Genomic DNA, 15,632 nt, shown 5'->3' with positions numbered 1-15,632 from the left:
GACAACTTTTTCCCTATAACATTTCATGTCACCAGAAATAGTTTTGAAGTCATTGCTGGTTTATTTCCCCCAGACAAGAAGTCGCTGAGCAGCCGGTCCACTTTTGTCCTGTATACAGTGTTGTAATTATTCTAAACAGGATGTAATTTAACATCAAGCCCATAGTGTTAGCCCACAGCGGCACAGGTCCTTCCATTGATGAACACTATTAATAAAACGCCAGGAAGCAAATGGTCGTCACTCCATCTTTGTCAGACTGCAGAGTCACGACAACAAAATGGCATTTCAGTTCATAATTGCCTGACCCTGCGTTCTCCAGGTCACCTGGGAGAGCAGTGGCAAATGCAAATAAGAGAATGTTAGTACAAGTTGTGTTATTTTACATTTAAAACCGTATTAATACAGTGATAAAACCTTTTATATTTTATATTGACAGGTTATGAACTCAGTGGATTGCAGCTGGGTAATGTTGTCTTTAAAATGTATTGATTTAATGCTGCTTTGTCTTGTGGAGCCTCCTCAAACTTCTACTCTTCCTTTTCTGTTTTCCTGTTTGTTGATTGATGATTAATAACTCTGGTTCCCTCCATATCAGCCAGTATCAATGATGAAAATCTAAATGAGGAAGAGAGATGGGCTGGGGAGGGAAAGACGCTGGAGGGGGGCAGGGCCAATTATTGTATTGTTTGAGGCCCATCATTCTGATCCCACTTACTCATGTTCTGTTTTTACAAGTTTTTAGAACAAAGTCGAGTTGACTTATGTCATCAAAGATGTTCTCTGATCTTTTCTCCTTCTCCCTCTGTGTCACTGCTGTGAGTGTCAGTCACCCTGCTCCCACACACCATCACCTTTGGGTGCAGCAGTGACGATGTCTGTGCAGCTGCAGCATCACCTGACGCAGTCGGGTCGGGATCAGGGCGGGTGGGGGTGCTCAGATCTGTGTCACCTCCGCTGGTACCTGTCCTACTTGCATCCCCGAGGATGTATCTATGACGGTAAAAGCCTCAGAGCGGTGCAGTCGGAGGTAAATGTACATTCTAGAACAAAGTACCTGTGCCAGTGCTGCTGTTTACTAACGGCGGAGAGGGATTAGGAGGATTTGACGTTGACGGATTAGTGGTTCACAGAAAACCGTCACCGACCCACATTGACACCGGCCAGTGTGCTGGCATTGATGTCGGTGCTGTAGCCCGCAGGATCCGGGGAGGAGCAGGAACAGGTGAGGAGCAGCAGGAACACACTGATCTTCACGCCCCAGCGGTTGTTGCAGCTGCGTTAACGTTGCGCACGAAGGGACGGACGCGTGCAGAGGCTTTGCGCAGTTTGCCGTGCGTCAGTCACACCGAGTCACGCAGAGGTCGTTTGTATGCAAATAAGAGTTCTGTTCACATGTGTGCGCGCAACGCGTCTGTGCACCAGTTCATACACACAGCTGTCAGTTTACTAGATACACGTAGATAAACGGTCGTGGGTTTGTGCATCACAGCTGTGGACTGAGTCACCGTAAATAATGTCACATGTTTGTGTCACGTGGGCTAGTCTCTCGCCCCTCCCCTTTTTTGGCGTGTCTGCCCCCATTCAGTCCAATGGGAGAATGAAACATCCACTACACTGCAAAAATCCAGCTGACAACCATCCTTACTTCGAATATCTTATTTCTACAAATAAGATGTTATTTCTAAAAATTCTAAAATATTTGAATATTAAAGTAAATGTCCTTCTTATTTGATTGTCTAAAACAAAGGAGGATGCATGTCTCCAACACTACACTGCAAAAATTCTATTAAGAGAACAATTCTAGGTTAGAATCTTATTTCTAATGAAAATGTCTAATTTCTAGTCATAAAATCTCTTTCCATTTAAAACAAGTCACTTTTTCAGGTGTATTATTTTAAGTTTAAAGAGATTTTATGACTAAATATGAGACATTGTGAGTAGAAATAAGACAAATATTCGAACCTAGAATTGTTCTCTTAATAGAATTTTTGCAGCGTAGTGTTGGAGACGTGCATCCTCCTTTGTTCTAGACAAACAAATTAGAAGAACATTTACTTTAATATTCAAATATTGCATTGCAGCACTTGCTGCAAGGTGCTGTTCAACCTGATAACCCTGGAATTGATCATGATTCATATTTTAAAATGATCAAAACTTCATTTGAGATGGCAGACTGGTGGTGAACATGCACACTCACAAAAGCTATGTAGATTGTTTTTCACCATTTGTGTGATGAAAACACAACACACAAATGATGGTAGAACATTCTAGTCCACTTACCAGGTCCACGTGTAGGTTGTGTACTACTTGGGGGAGTTCCTAATATTGTGCCCACTCCCTGTATATGACATTCTCACAAATGAGGTCTGTCTCTCTGTCCTTCAGCCATGAGTCAGTTCCGGGCGTTAGCCGGTGTGCTGAGAGGCGGTTGCTTTGGTGGGACTCAGTGGTTGCGAGGATGTGGGGGGAAACCAGCCAGGCGCCGCTGGTTTGACCCCCAGAGAAGCTGCTCCTCCGGGGCAGCTCCTGATCAAACAGTGAGCAGCAGCTCCAGCTATGTGGAGGAGATGTACTTCGCCTGGCTGGAGGATCATAAAAACGTCCACGAGGTAACATTGTCCAACTCGTCTGATCAGATTTACACCGTTGTGTCTAAATCGTGACCAAACGTAGGAAAGCATCTGTTAGCTAACACTTTAAAGTCATTGACATTGGTTCTAGTATAGACTTCATAGTATACGTTTATATTTTAATTAGTTCTTTACAGTAAATATTTATGTTTGTATAGTTGCAACTTTACATTTTAATGAGTAGTTAAGCAGCAGGGATACAGTATGTTTGCACTCTGCTTTCCTCTTCTGGATCTGTCGTTCCGTGTGTTCCAGTCCTGGGACACCTTCTTCCGGAACATCCAGGCGACCGGTCCGTCTGGCGAGGTGGGTGAGAGACGCCCCTCTGCGCTGCTGCAGGGCCGAGTGTTGTCCCACTCACCAGACATGGCACAGAAAGTAGTGGAGGACCACCTGGCTGTACACACTCTCATTAGAGCCTACCAGGTACTTAACATCCTGCCTGACCAGCTGTGATGACACACACACACACACACACACACACACACACACACACAATTTATAACTATGCTGTATAATATTTACCAATTAAAACATTGATGACATATCTGATGCATGTCCACTAAAATCTTAAGGCAGCGTCTCATCCACTACGGGACAGCTGCCGGTTTGTATCTGCATCAACAAAATCCACTATATAATACACTACTGGCAGCGTGAGATGTTTATTCCGTGTCCTTGTATTAAAAGGAATATGCAGTATGTTTGTCGCTGCACGAGTTAATGCAAATTGCAAGATTATCTCCAGCCTACTTACCCTGCCTGCTTTTTGAAAATGGAAATATCAAAGAGACTACTTGAACGAAACAGGTGGTCACATTTCCTGTTGCCCTCAAATTAATTCAAGGAAGTATCTGAGGGATTTATTAATTTCTGTCTTTTGGCAAATGCATTTATTCCCAGCTTGTTGCAGCCCTGGTGGGACTGAATGTGTATGTACATAGACATAAAAGCACTCCCAGGGGGCTCTTTTCTTCAAGTTGACCTACAGTGAGTGTGAGTGTCTTCAGTTGTTTATACTCGGTAACTCAGTGGCGGCCCCCTTAGAGAATCGCTTCTTATTCTTCTATGTCTGACACTTTGTCTTTCACCCTCCACGTCTCTGTCCAATGTCCTGTGTAGATCCGTGGTCACCATGTGGCCCAGTTAGACCCTCTGGGAATCCTGGAAGCTGACCTGGACTCCTTCGTTCCCTCAGACCCTGATCACGTCCATTGATAAATTAGGTAAAAACTTAATTATCTTAAGTTTTTGTCTCTTTTAAACACGTACTGTATATAAGGCATGGAGAAAATGGAAATCTGCCACAAACATGCCTGAGAGTATGTGCTTCAATGAAAAGATTATATAGTTTCATCTGAATATCCTAAGATATACACTACATTTCTTAACTGAAACCACAAATCTTACCATGGTAACTTATGACATTTCTTACATTATGTGTGTTCACAGCTTTATGAGAGGATGTCGGTCATGATCATTCTCCTCAGAAAGGATTCATTGGATTTGTAATGAATCAAGTGGCCCCTTTAATCCTAAAACAGTCAATCATATTTCTCCTTTAAAACACTGATACAGGGCTACTAGAGGTCTCATTATACCGTTTCTGGTTCAGACTTTGTACAGAGGAGGTAAAGAGTTCCTCTTTATTATCCCTCTTCCTGTAAAAGATATATGCATTACCCCACAGGCAGTATGTATGCTGATTAGAGTCCCACTATAGAAATCCTTTCTTCTAATTAACGTGGGATCAGGATTTCGGTCTTATAACGTTCTCACTGGCCTCCATTTGCCTTATAATGAATATGTCTGATTTGTATCTGCATCCACTTTATTTCAATAACCTGTCTGTATGCCAGTGTTTGTGTGATCCAGGGTTGAATAACTCAGCAGACCCATGAATGAGTCCATATAGATGGTTAGCCTGATTCTGTAGTGAATAACTGGCCTAGTTCCTCTCATTCATTTCCTTGGAGTGCTGCACGAGGTAATAGGTCAGCAAAGAGGAGAGAAGGTGACATTTGTCTGCCGGCGTCTGTTATCAGTGATCACTGTGTCAGGACATAGTGTTGCATTTTGTACGTAGCGCTCCCTGATGGACGTTAATGACAGTCTGTGCAGGCCATTATTTGGTCAGTCAATGCTACAAGAGTCTATTTCTGGCCCCTTTCATCCTTGCTGTGTTCTTAATATGATTTTCACCTGTCTCCTCTTATGTAGCCGCTAATGTTGAGCCTGAGCAGCTCTCTCAGGTGGGCTCTGCCTGCACGGAAACTCACGTGGAGCCTCTGCTACTGATAAAGCGGCCAGGCTGACGCAGGGTTTGGAAACACTGGATTTGAATTTACACCCAGATTTGATTGTGTTGATTCCCTGCACAAAGTTGCAAGGAACACAGATTGCTAATACTTCCATTATCAGATGAATATTGCTGTTTTCTCAATGGAATGATAAAGGAGTCTGTAGCTCAGGAAGTTGAGTCCATTAGTGGTGGTGCTAGTTCTGTTCTCAGCTCCTATGGTCCATAAAAGGACCTTATTATTGTCAAAACCCAAGATGATATATTTTATCCATTTGTTCTTTCTGACCCAACATCAAAATATATATAACATTACAACACAGTTCAAATGAATGACACTCTGGAATCATACATGTTCATAATTAATCTATTTTCATCTTGGAGTTTATTTTTAGCACAGTTTGACTGTTTTAGCCTGCATCTTATATCCACTTCTGTGAAAAACGGACTCAACGATGCTGTTTTTTCATGATGTAATTGAAGGTTTTTACGGCCTCGATGAGTCTGACCTGGACAGAAGCTTCCAGCTTCCTCCCACCACTTTCATCGGAGGAAAGGAGACCACGCTTCCTCTGAGAGAGGTCATACGCCGATTAGAGGTATTGATTTTTGTTACATCCACAAATGTGTGTAATGATGGCAGAAATATCGTCAATGGCGTCTCTTCGGTCACAGCCCTCTTCTTTGTCATCTCCTATCAGACGTCCTACTGTGGACACATCGGGGTGGAATTCATGTTCATCAACAACGTGGACCAGTGTCAGTGGATTCGCCAGAAATTTGAGACTCCAGGAACCATGCAGTTCACTCCTGCTGAGAAGAGAACATTGCTTGCCCGCCTGATCAGATCCACACGGTCAGCAGTGAATGAAGATCGAGACACGTTAATGCATACAAATGTAATGACCCACATTGAGGTGACAGCAGTGTACCTCACTTTTCCTGAGGACCTTTTACTTTTGTCCTGGCACTAAAAACGAATATCTGACTTGTTCTTCATGTGAGCTCATTCTCAGCTGTGATAAAAGATCCCAGACGTCACTGCTGGTCCTTTAGCATGATGTTATTGTTGGTGTGCAGACATTTATCACTATATTTCTGCTTATTCCACTCAGCTGAAGTGGCGTTTGTGCCTCCATTAGTCCCAGATCACACACACACACACACAAGGATTCTGAAACAGGTTCAGACAAGTATCCATGAACTTGTGTGTAACCTGCGGGTATTGTCATTTCATGTCTAGGTTTGAAGACTTCTTGGCCAGGAAGTGGTCGTCGGAGAAACGCTTTGGCCTCGAGGGCTGTGAGGTGCTCATCCCTGCTCTAAAAACCATCATCGACAGCTCAAGTGCCGCAGGCATTGACAGTGTGATCATGGGGATGCCTCATCGGTAGTTTGTCTCACACCTTCTTCCCCCAGTTTCTTCTACAAGTAATATTCTCCTTCCGTGTTTGATGTCACTTTCGTAAACCTCCAGGGGTCGACTGAATGTCCTGGCCAATGTGATCCGTAAGGAGCTTGATCAGATCTTCTGTCAGTTTGATCCAAAGCTGGAAGCCGCTGATGAGGTGAGGGTAGGAACCAATCAGACATCACCGACTGATGCTTCACTTTATAACCATGTATGTACCTGTAGGGTTCAGGGGACGTCAATACCACCTGGGGATGTATCACGAGAGAATCAACCGTGGGACGGATAAGAACATCACACTGTCCCTCATGGCAAACCCGTCGCACCTGGAGGCGGTGGATCCCGTGGTCCAGGGCAAAGCCAAAGCTGAGCAGTTCTACAGAGGAGACACCCCGAGGACAGAAGGTAACAAGGACTGAAAAGCTCTTCTCATAACATGAGATGCGATCCCACATTGTCACTGTAAGAGAAGAGACAAAAGAAGACAAAGAAAAGTTTCAAACTTAACTTCTGATTGTTCTCTCTAAAAAATGCTATTTTTTTGTGGCTTGTAGAACTGGATCTAATATTCCAAATGATGCGTTTGGGTCAGAAGCATAATCTGTGATTAAGTCCACCTCGACCATGAGTAACATCAGGACCTGACACTAGTGTCTTTAAGAGGGTGGGGTCTACCAGTGTGACACATACAGGAAATGACTCCCCATTGTGTCTCCTACAACACTTCTAGATGATAGTAAGCTTGTTGTTCTGTTGACGTGTAAATAAGGTGACTGAGATGAGCCACATTTTTTCAGGTGATGTCCATCTTGATGCACGGTGATGCTGCTTTTGCTGGACAAGGTGTTGTGTATGAGACCTTCCACCTGAGTGAGCTCCCCTCTTATACCACACATGGTACGGTCCACGTGGTGGTCAACAACCAGGTATTACTATGCTTAAGAGAGCATATAAATTCTGTCACATACTCACAAAAAGATTTAAAATCTAATCTTAAATTATGTTTTTATCCTATAATACTATTATGTAGTGATGATTTTGCATGTATATGTAAACTGCTTATTCCAAAGAGCACTAACAGAAGTAAATGGACTTTCACAGACCAAAAGATGTTGTGATATTTTGGAGCGTTGATACATTTTGAATATTTTTATAATGATTTTGTGTTATGATGCATATGTTCATCTACAGTTTTGATGTACTGTTATTGGTATGGGTGCGGTGTGTCTGCAGATTGGTTTCACAACAGACCCCCCGGGTGGCGCGCTCCTCTCCTTACCCCACTGATGTGGCCCCGAGTTGTCAACGCGCCCATCTTCCATGTAAACGCAGATGACCCTGAGGCCGTCATGTACGTGTGTCGGGTGGCTGCAGAGTGGAGGAACACCTTCAACAAGGATGTTGTCATTGACCTCGTAAGTCGCTGCTGAGTCTTGGACGGATTAACACAAGCTCTCATCGGTCCATCCTTTGCTTTTAAGGTGTTTCTGTGCTTTCGCAGGTGAGTTACAGGCGGTTTGGCCACAATGAAATGGATGAGCCCATGTTCACCCCAGCCGTTGATGTACAAACGGATCCACCGGCAGGAGCATGTGCTGAAGAAATACTCTGACAAGCTCATTGCTGAGGGGGTGGTGACGCTGCAGGAATTTGAGGTTTGTGATGTAATACTTGCTGGATATAGTGTGTTTTCTTAGCTGCTACTGTTTTATGTTGTGTCACCGCCTGCTGGACCGGGTGCATTAAATCACACTTAGATGTTGCTGAAGCTGTCAAGTAAATTCGTCGTGCCTGCATGGTGTATTTTAGTTTCAATTTACACTTGTGCGTCAATCATCAAGTCGTCCAATCACTCACACACACACACTGTGTAACACTGTCAGGAACCTGAAGTATATCTCAGATATTCCATTCCATGGAACTGCTCAGGTGCTTCATCTGGCAGAGAAACTTTTATTATATTATCAATTATGAGGCTTTTTCATACTCAATGTCAGGAAAAAACGTAATACGGTGCGTTACTTCCTGGCATTTGATGGACATTGTTTTCCTTCGTGTGACCTAACTGGACCTTTGCAAAGAGCCTGTTTATGATACAGCCAGTCTGGTGAAACCTCCTTGTGTTATTTTATTCCAGAAGAGACGATGCGCACTGATGAACAGCATGTAAATGCACCAGATTTAGTAATATATGCGTTTTTATCTGCAGCGCCTGGATGATTTATACGAATATTAAAAATACTACGAAAGAACATAAACACACACCAACTTATTAAGTTCACCAACTAATTAAGCAAATACAATACATTATAGTTTATGTTTAAACTTATACACTGTTCAGTTTGAAGAAAGATTTGAAGAAACAGTTTGGTTTCCCCTCTTTCTGTCTCAGTTTGTACTAAAGTACCGTCACTGAAATAATCCCTGCATTTCTTAATGTTCCCAACACACGTAAACCACATGTGGCTGCAGGAAGAAGTTGCTAAATATGACAAGATCTGTGAAGAAGCGTACACCAGCTCCAAGGATGAAAAGATCTTACACATCCGACACTGGTTAGACTCCCCGTGGCCAGGTGAGGAAATGTCCTGAAGCTCATAATAAAATGTTTCCTTTGTTTGTGAATAATGTGCGTTTGTGTTTGAGTGACGCTGTTTGTCCCTGTAGATTTCTTCAGAACAGACGGCGAGCCCAAGAGCATGACGTGTCCCAACACGGGACTGGACGAGGAGGTTCTGCAGCACATTGGCCAGACAGCCAGCTCAGTTCCTCTGGAGGATTTTAAGATCCACCCTGGTGAGTCTAACAACAAGCGACAAATCTAGAAATAGGCAACATCACGGATCATTATGGGACACAGGCACATGAATAAAATGCTGAAGACTGAGATGAAAATAAAATAAGTTTACCATTAAACACATCCGCAGTAGGTGCTGGCTGCTCAGCTGACTGTGTGTAGCAGAGTGCTACAGAGAGTGACATTTTTCTGTGTGTGCGTCTTAACCAGGTGTCTCTCGTATCCTGCGTGGCCGAGCAGACTTGATAAAAAATCGGCAGATGGACTGGGGCTTTAGGGGAGTACATGGCCTTTGGTTCACTTCTCAGAGATGGGATCCACGTACGACTCAGTGGGCAGGATGTAGAGCGGGGCACCTTTAGGTGAGTCCATCAACCCCACCCTGAGCCTCAACAACCTTCATGCATTTGTACACTCGTACTCTGAAATGTACAAATTTTTACTGTTACTGTTACTTTTTTTTTACTGTTACTGTTTACTGTTACTACTTTTTGTCCCTATAAGAAAGACGAGTCCCCACTACTGTGATTAAAACATGGTATATACGAAACACATACACACACAGACACAGCTGCTGCACTAAAAGCTCCACAAGTGTTTTAACTGTATTGATTCATCCCATTTAATTTTTTATAGCTTGGAAGTCCTTGAGGAGTCGTACACCCTCCACTTACTGAATGAGCTCACAGATAAACTGGATTTTTTTTTTTCTCCCGATGACCTCAGAAGGAGTCGTTTGTTCCATCGCCAGTGTGAATCCTCTTTTCTGATTGGATGGCATCTCTGTGCTAAAACCGCAATGCATACGTAGTTGGCTTTTCATAAAAACACTCTCATGATATACTGCTGGCAAGTGGTATATGTACTTACAAAAGTACTTATATACATGGGTGAGTTCAACATTTTGAAAGCACAAAATGGTTGTAAAGGTCTATGAAATATATGTGTCTGAGAAAGAAACCGGTGGTGGCGTGTCCGGGTCTGTACGACCACAGGTAGAAGGCGAAGCAGACTCTCTGTCATAGATTGTGAACGGAGTAATTGGCGGAGTGGTGGGGGGCGCACAGGGAGTGTGACAGACACAGACGTCAGCGCAGTCCTCCTGGGAAGCGTACAGTCCACATGTTGTTGTCATGCTATAGAGGGAACAAGTGACACATGAACGAAAAACCAGCTCCCCCTTCCACTGTGCCTGTCTCGTCTGTCCCCTATCATTTCTCCCCCGGCCCATCGTCACTGACACCCCCCCACCGCCGCCTTCCCTTCCTCCAGCTGAGAGCCACATACATCACGTTTAACGAACCAGGAGCTGCTGGACCATCCGCCGTCTCCATCAGCAGGATAGTCTCCCTGGCTGAAACCCCCCCACAACATCCACTGTCACCTGTTGTTTTGATTTGTAATATTTTGTCTCACCTTTCTTTCCAATTCAGCTGCACTTCACATCTCTCCATCGTTTCCCTACGTTTCCTTTCCTCTCGCCCTGCGCTTTCACCCCCCCCCCCCCCCCCCTTGCCTTTGCCTTCATCGTTCTCAGGAGCTGAGCATATTGGGATGTTGCAGCTGAGTAGGCCTGCTTGTGTACGTATCAGCACGGACTAATGGATTCAGTCGTGGTGTTCGTGTGGGTTTGCATGCGCTAACGCAACGCACCCCCTTTCCCTGACTAATGGGGCCCCTAGGCAGAGGGTGTGTGTGTGTGTGTGTGTGTGTGTGTGTGTGTTGTGTGTGTGAAATAAGAGTGTTCTGAGTGAGTGTGTTATTTATGAAGCAAAGAAAAGCTTTTCAAGAGGAAATTGTTTGCAAAAAGAAATGTGCTTTGCCTCAATTAATGTATGTTGCTGTGGATTCTTTTTTTTTTTTCATCAAAAGAAAATGCATATTCTGCAAATGTAGAACAAAGATCAAACAAAACAATTATGCATCATGTGACCTCATTACAATTTAATTATGAATGATATTCAAATGATTTCATTCAGGATTATCTAGTCATCTACAGGGTGATATATCATGTTGGAGATAATAGTCAGGAGTTTTGGTTATTTCCTGCAGCTCTTCCGCCTGACCATTACATAAACTCCACCACGGTGTGTGTGTGTGTGTGTGTGTGTGTGAGTGAGTGAGTGCTCCCGTCATTACAGAGATGTTAAAGGGCTTTAAGCGATTGTCAGACTTGGTTGTGAAGGCTGCTGCGTGGACGGGGAGCGAGCTGACTGGCAGAGCTTGTTAACGCCGGACTCCTCTCTCCCATCGGCTCTCGTTGAGCCTCATCCTGACTGAAGATGAGGAAATAGCACGTTAGTCATGTTTAGTCAAGGGCCTGGACGCGCTGCAGTGTGTGTTTTTACCGTGCATCCTCACCCACAGTCGTGAAGCTCTTGGGCTCCTACGGCTGAAACACTTTGTGAAACACAGCATGTAACTTTTTAAGCAAACAAGGATCATTTGAGTAATTTATCAAGCAGGATTAGATAAATAGATTTTCACTGGTTGCAGCTTCTCAAATGTTGAAATTCCCTACTTTTTGTCAGCAACAAACCAAACAGTTTGTATTTTTGACCTTTACACCAGATAATTTATCAATTTATGGTCAAATAATCAGTAATTAATCTATACTGAGAAATAATCATTAGTCACAGGCTTTTAAATGATTTTGCTTGTGTGAGCTCAGCCGAATGTGATACATCAATATCCTCTCCTAGTAACAGATGATGTCATTACATTAATTTATGCTTTATGCGCCTTCATCTTTCAAAGGTCCCTGAACAAATGGTCGACTCGGAGGACTGGATATTTTTTCACAGCGTGTATGTGTGTATCCATCGTTTCTTTATGTTGTTTATTGTTTTGCAGCCACCGCCATCACGTTCTGCACGACCAAGAGGTTGACAAGCGTATCTGTGTACCTATGAATCACCTGTGGGTCAACCAGGCTCCGTACACCGTCTGCAACAGCTCTTTATCCGAGTACGGCGTCCTAGGTGAGGCTGGAGTCCATCTGGCAGCACCAGCACCATGTGATGTCATGTGACACTTTGTGGCGCCGTGTAACAATGATGGTGACTTCAGGTTTTGAGCTGGGCTTCGCCATGGCCAGTCCGAACGCTCTGATCCTGTGGGAAGCCCAGTTTGGAGACTTTCACAACACAGCCCAGTGTATCATTGACCAGTTCATCAGCTCGGGTCAAGCCAAGTGGGTTCGCAACAACGGTATTGTCCTCCTGCTGCCACACGGGATGGAGGGAATGGTGAGAAGAGAGATTTGGCTTGACCTTGGTGTTGTAGAAAATGTTCATCTCAAATTAAAAGTTGACTAGCAATTTTCAATTGAAAAAAAACAACAGTTGGATTCTTCTTTCATGTTCCTTGTGTCTTTGTCTCCTCAGGGTCCTGAACATTCATCAGCTCGACCTGAACGCTTCTTGCAAATGAGCAAAGATGACCCAGATCACTTCCCTGTATGTTCACACGTGCTGTATTACCCGAATGCGTTTTAATCAGAATTATGCAGCGTGCGCACACACTTCACTCCACAGTCCACTGCCGTCAGTGTCCACTTCCATCTGGTCATATTGGACATCTCCTAAGCTAAAAAAAACCCCAAAACGTTCTTCTCCATCCCCTAAAGAAAATAATAAAAATTCAAAGGTGAGCTGGTATGAGGAGACGTTCACCTCCAAATGGGATAAGGACCAGTTATTAGTGGAAGCTTTCTAAGGGATGAGCATCCTCTGTACTTTCAGTGTGTGTGTGTGTGTGTGTGTGTGTGTGTGTCTTTGACTTTGAGTGAGATATAGTGTATCTGTGCAGTTTGTGATGTCTCCTCTGCCACCACAACTAAAGATCATAATCAATTACTGACATATTTTTTCTGTGATTCACTCTGATATGAAGGAATTCAGTGGCGATTTTGAAGTCCAGCAGCTGTACGACTGTAAACTGGATCGTGGTCAACTGCTCCACACCCGCTAACTACTGTCATGTGCTCAGACGGCAGATTCTGCTGCCATTCAGAAAACCGGTAAAGCAGAACACTGTCTTCATTATATTTCATCTGTGTGTCTTAGTTTCAGTGTGTGCCTTGTCAGTAATGGATGGTTTTACATTTGAGACAAAATCAAATCACATCAGTCTCTGCTATATACCAAAAGAGAAATGTGAGATAAAATGTGTTTACAGTGGTTTAGAAGACGTTTTATGGCAGCTATGTATAATTGGTTAGGTTTTGTATTTGTCAAATGCACTTTCAACCCCATCAAGGTTAGATTCAGAGAGACGACTGCCAAAAAGATCAGTCATGTAATTTATTATCATTTAAAATCTGATATATTTACCATTATCGTAATTGGACTTAGTAATACAGTGATATCCTGCTGCCAGTACTGACAAAGAAACCTGTGTAACAAATCTATAACTTTTATACGTTCTTGTCCTGAAGCACCAGTGGTGACAGTATGAACTTTTTTAACATTTAAATAATTCTTTCGTTATGTGCCCAGCTCTCCTTTCAGTTTTCAGCCACAGTGAATGTCTTAACTGATCCCTTGTCGCAAATAAATGCGATGCTTTACGGAGCATGAGAAAATATCTTCCTGAGCAAATTAGTGCGGGTGCCAGTAGGGAATAATGTTGTTTGTTTTCTCTGACAAAGTCCGGACGTGGTGTCTGAACACACAAAGGTTTTATTTATTGGATTGTGAAAGAAACATTCCGCTGTCCCAATGCTGACGCTGCCTGCTATATGTTGGCACCAAATGAGCGTGAAATGAGATGACTACTATCTCTGGAGTTGTTTTCATGGCCCACAGAGAGGACACGGATGGTAAAATTCATCTACTCATAGTTGATAAACTTTTTTTTACTCTTTTCTCACAGCTTATCATTTTCACTCCTAAATCTCTGTTGAGGCATCCTGATGCGAGGTCCAGTTTTGACGACGTCGCCACAGGTCTGGTTTTACTTTATCGAGTAAACTTTGATGTAATTCATCAATATAGGCCGGGAGTTATAAAACATATTACGTTGAATGTCTGCAGACACGAAATTCAGGCGGCTGATACCAGACGAGGGCGCGCCCAGTCAGAACGCAGGCCAGGTGAAAAGGGTGATCTTCTGCACTGGAAAAGTCTACTACGAGCTGGCTAAAGAGAGGAAACAGCAAAACCTGGAAAAAGACGTCGCCATCATCAGACTTGAACAGGTGATGGATCCGTCTCTGTTTTTACATACAGGAGTTTTGTCATTAATGACTATCACTGCACCTTCTGCCTCAGATCTCTCCATTCCCATTCGACCTGGTCAGAGCCGAGGTGGAGAAATACACCAATGCTGAGCTGGTCTGGTGTCAGGAGGAGCACAAGAACATGGGTTACTATGATTACGTCAGACCACGTTTCCTCACCGTGGTGGCCAACAAGAAACCCATTTGGTGAGTGTGAAAACTTCTTTGTTTCATATTCTGACGCAAACCAGTTACTGCAGTCATGCACAAAGTACTTTTCACTCAGGTATGTGGGACGGGGCCCCGCAGCCGCACCTGCAACGGGGAACAAGTCAACGCACCTCAATGAGCTGAAGAGGTTCATGGACACGGCTTTCAACCTGAGTGCTTTCCAGGAGAGGGACTTGTAATAGAGAGAGGCCACTGACAGAACCTTTATTCTTTCATCTAATGTAATGAAAAGTCTTTTAGATTTGTAACAAAGATAGATTTTAGTAGCCATCATTTATTAACACTTCCGCATTTACGCCTGGATCATCACTTGTCTCCTTGTTACCTCTATTGTAAAAAACATTCTGGGTTTAGGAAAAATGTTATTAAATTGAATTCAATTAAATTCTCTCTCTCTCTCCCTCTCTCTCTCTCTCTCCTCTCTCTCTGTCTCTGGCCTGTGAAATGTAGATGAAGACATGAAGTGAGATGTCACTGTATCACCAAGTTTGTACTGTCTGATCCTTACTTCATTACTCATTTATATAATTGTGTTTCTAGAACTAGCAATAGCACACTGTGTAGCCCAAATAAAACATACAAGCACATTGTTATTACAGAAGCTTTAGCACGGTATATACCTCTGTTCCTGCTCTGCTAAATACGACAATATTAATTGCTGTTGATTGATATAGTGTATTTTTAGTTAAAAAAAAATGAGTAGTCTCTGTGTCTAGCTACGATACACACACACAAAAGTCCCTCTGGTGTTCTTAAATAATGAATGTGCATCACATATCAAAGGTGTGAATCCAAAACACATCTGTAGGTTTAGTGCCTGTATTTGCTTAACGGAGTCTGTATTTATTGTCACACCTCACTTCACCAGGAGACGTGAGCCAGCTGGCACAGAGACTTGCAGCCATGTTTTCTACTTAGGACATAAGGCTTGAGCTTCCTGTGCAGAGCCTGAGGGAAGTGAACACATAAACACTGAGCAAAAGCCTCGGATGTTCTGAGAGCAATACTGACACTCTGTTGTCACTCATAAGTCCCCAGGGTGT

The 15,632-nt window shown here is 43.4% G+C and overlaps 1 protein-coding gene across 1 annotated transcript; it reads left to right on the top strand.

The window, feature by feature from the left end:
* Positions 1–2,387: 2,387 nt before the first annotated feature.
* LOC144741358 (2-oxoglutarate dehydrogenase-like, mitochondrial) lies at positions 2,388–14,764 on the top strand (the record flags this gene model as incomplete). The annotated part of the gene is given in 29 exon segments (XM_078623929.1): positions 2,388–2,609; positions 2,886–3,056; positions 3,753–3,830; positions 3,832–3,856; positions 5,413–5,528; positions 5,631–5,785; positions 6,173–6,319; positions 6,407–6,497; positions 6,566–6,578; positions 6,581–6,762; positions 7,138–7,266; positions 7,574–7,591; positions 7,593–7,634; positions 7,636–7,755; positions 7,842–7,892; positions 7,894–7,995; positions 8,813–8,915; positions 9,008–9,136; positions 9,348–9,406; positions 9,408–9,499; positions 11,991–12,118; positions 12,207–12,385; positions 12,524–12,595; positions 13,032–13,073; positions 13,075–13,158; positions 14,013–14,085; positions 14,174–14,337; positions 14,411–14,565; positions 14,645–14,764. Coding segments are annotated over 29 exon segments (3,062 nt in total), but the record flags the coding sequence as incomplete, so codon positions are not given.
* Positions 14,765–15,632: the final 868 nt, after the last annotated feature.

This window comes from Lampetra planeri, unplaced genomic scaffold (assembly GCF_965212315.1).
Source record: "Lampetra planeri unplaced genomic scaffold, kcLamPlan1.2.h2 scaffold_517, whole genome shotgun sequence".
In the NCBI taxonomy this organism is placed as follows: domain Eukaryota; kingdom Metazoa; phylum Chordata; class Hyperoartia; order Petromyzontiformes; family Petromyzontidae; genus Lampetra; species Lampetra planeri.
Note: the sequence above shows the minus strand (reverse complement) of the source record. Positions and strands in the feature narration are given on the sequence as shown.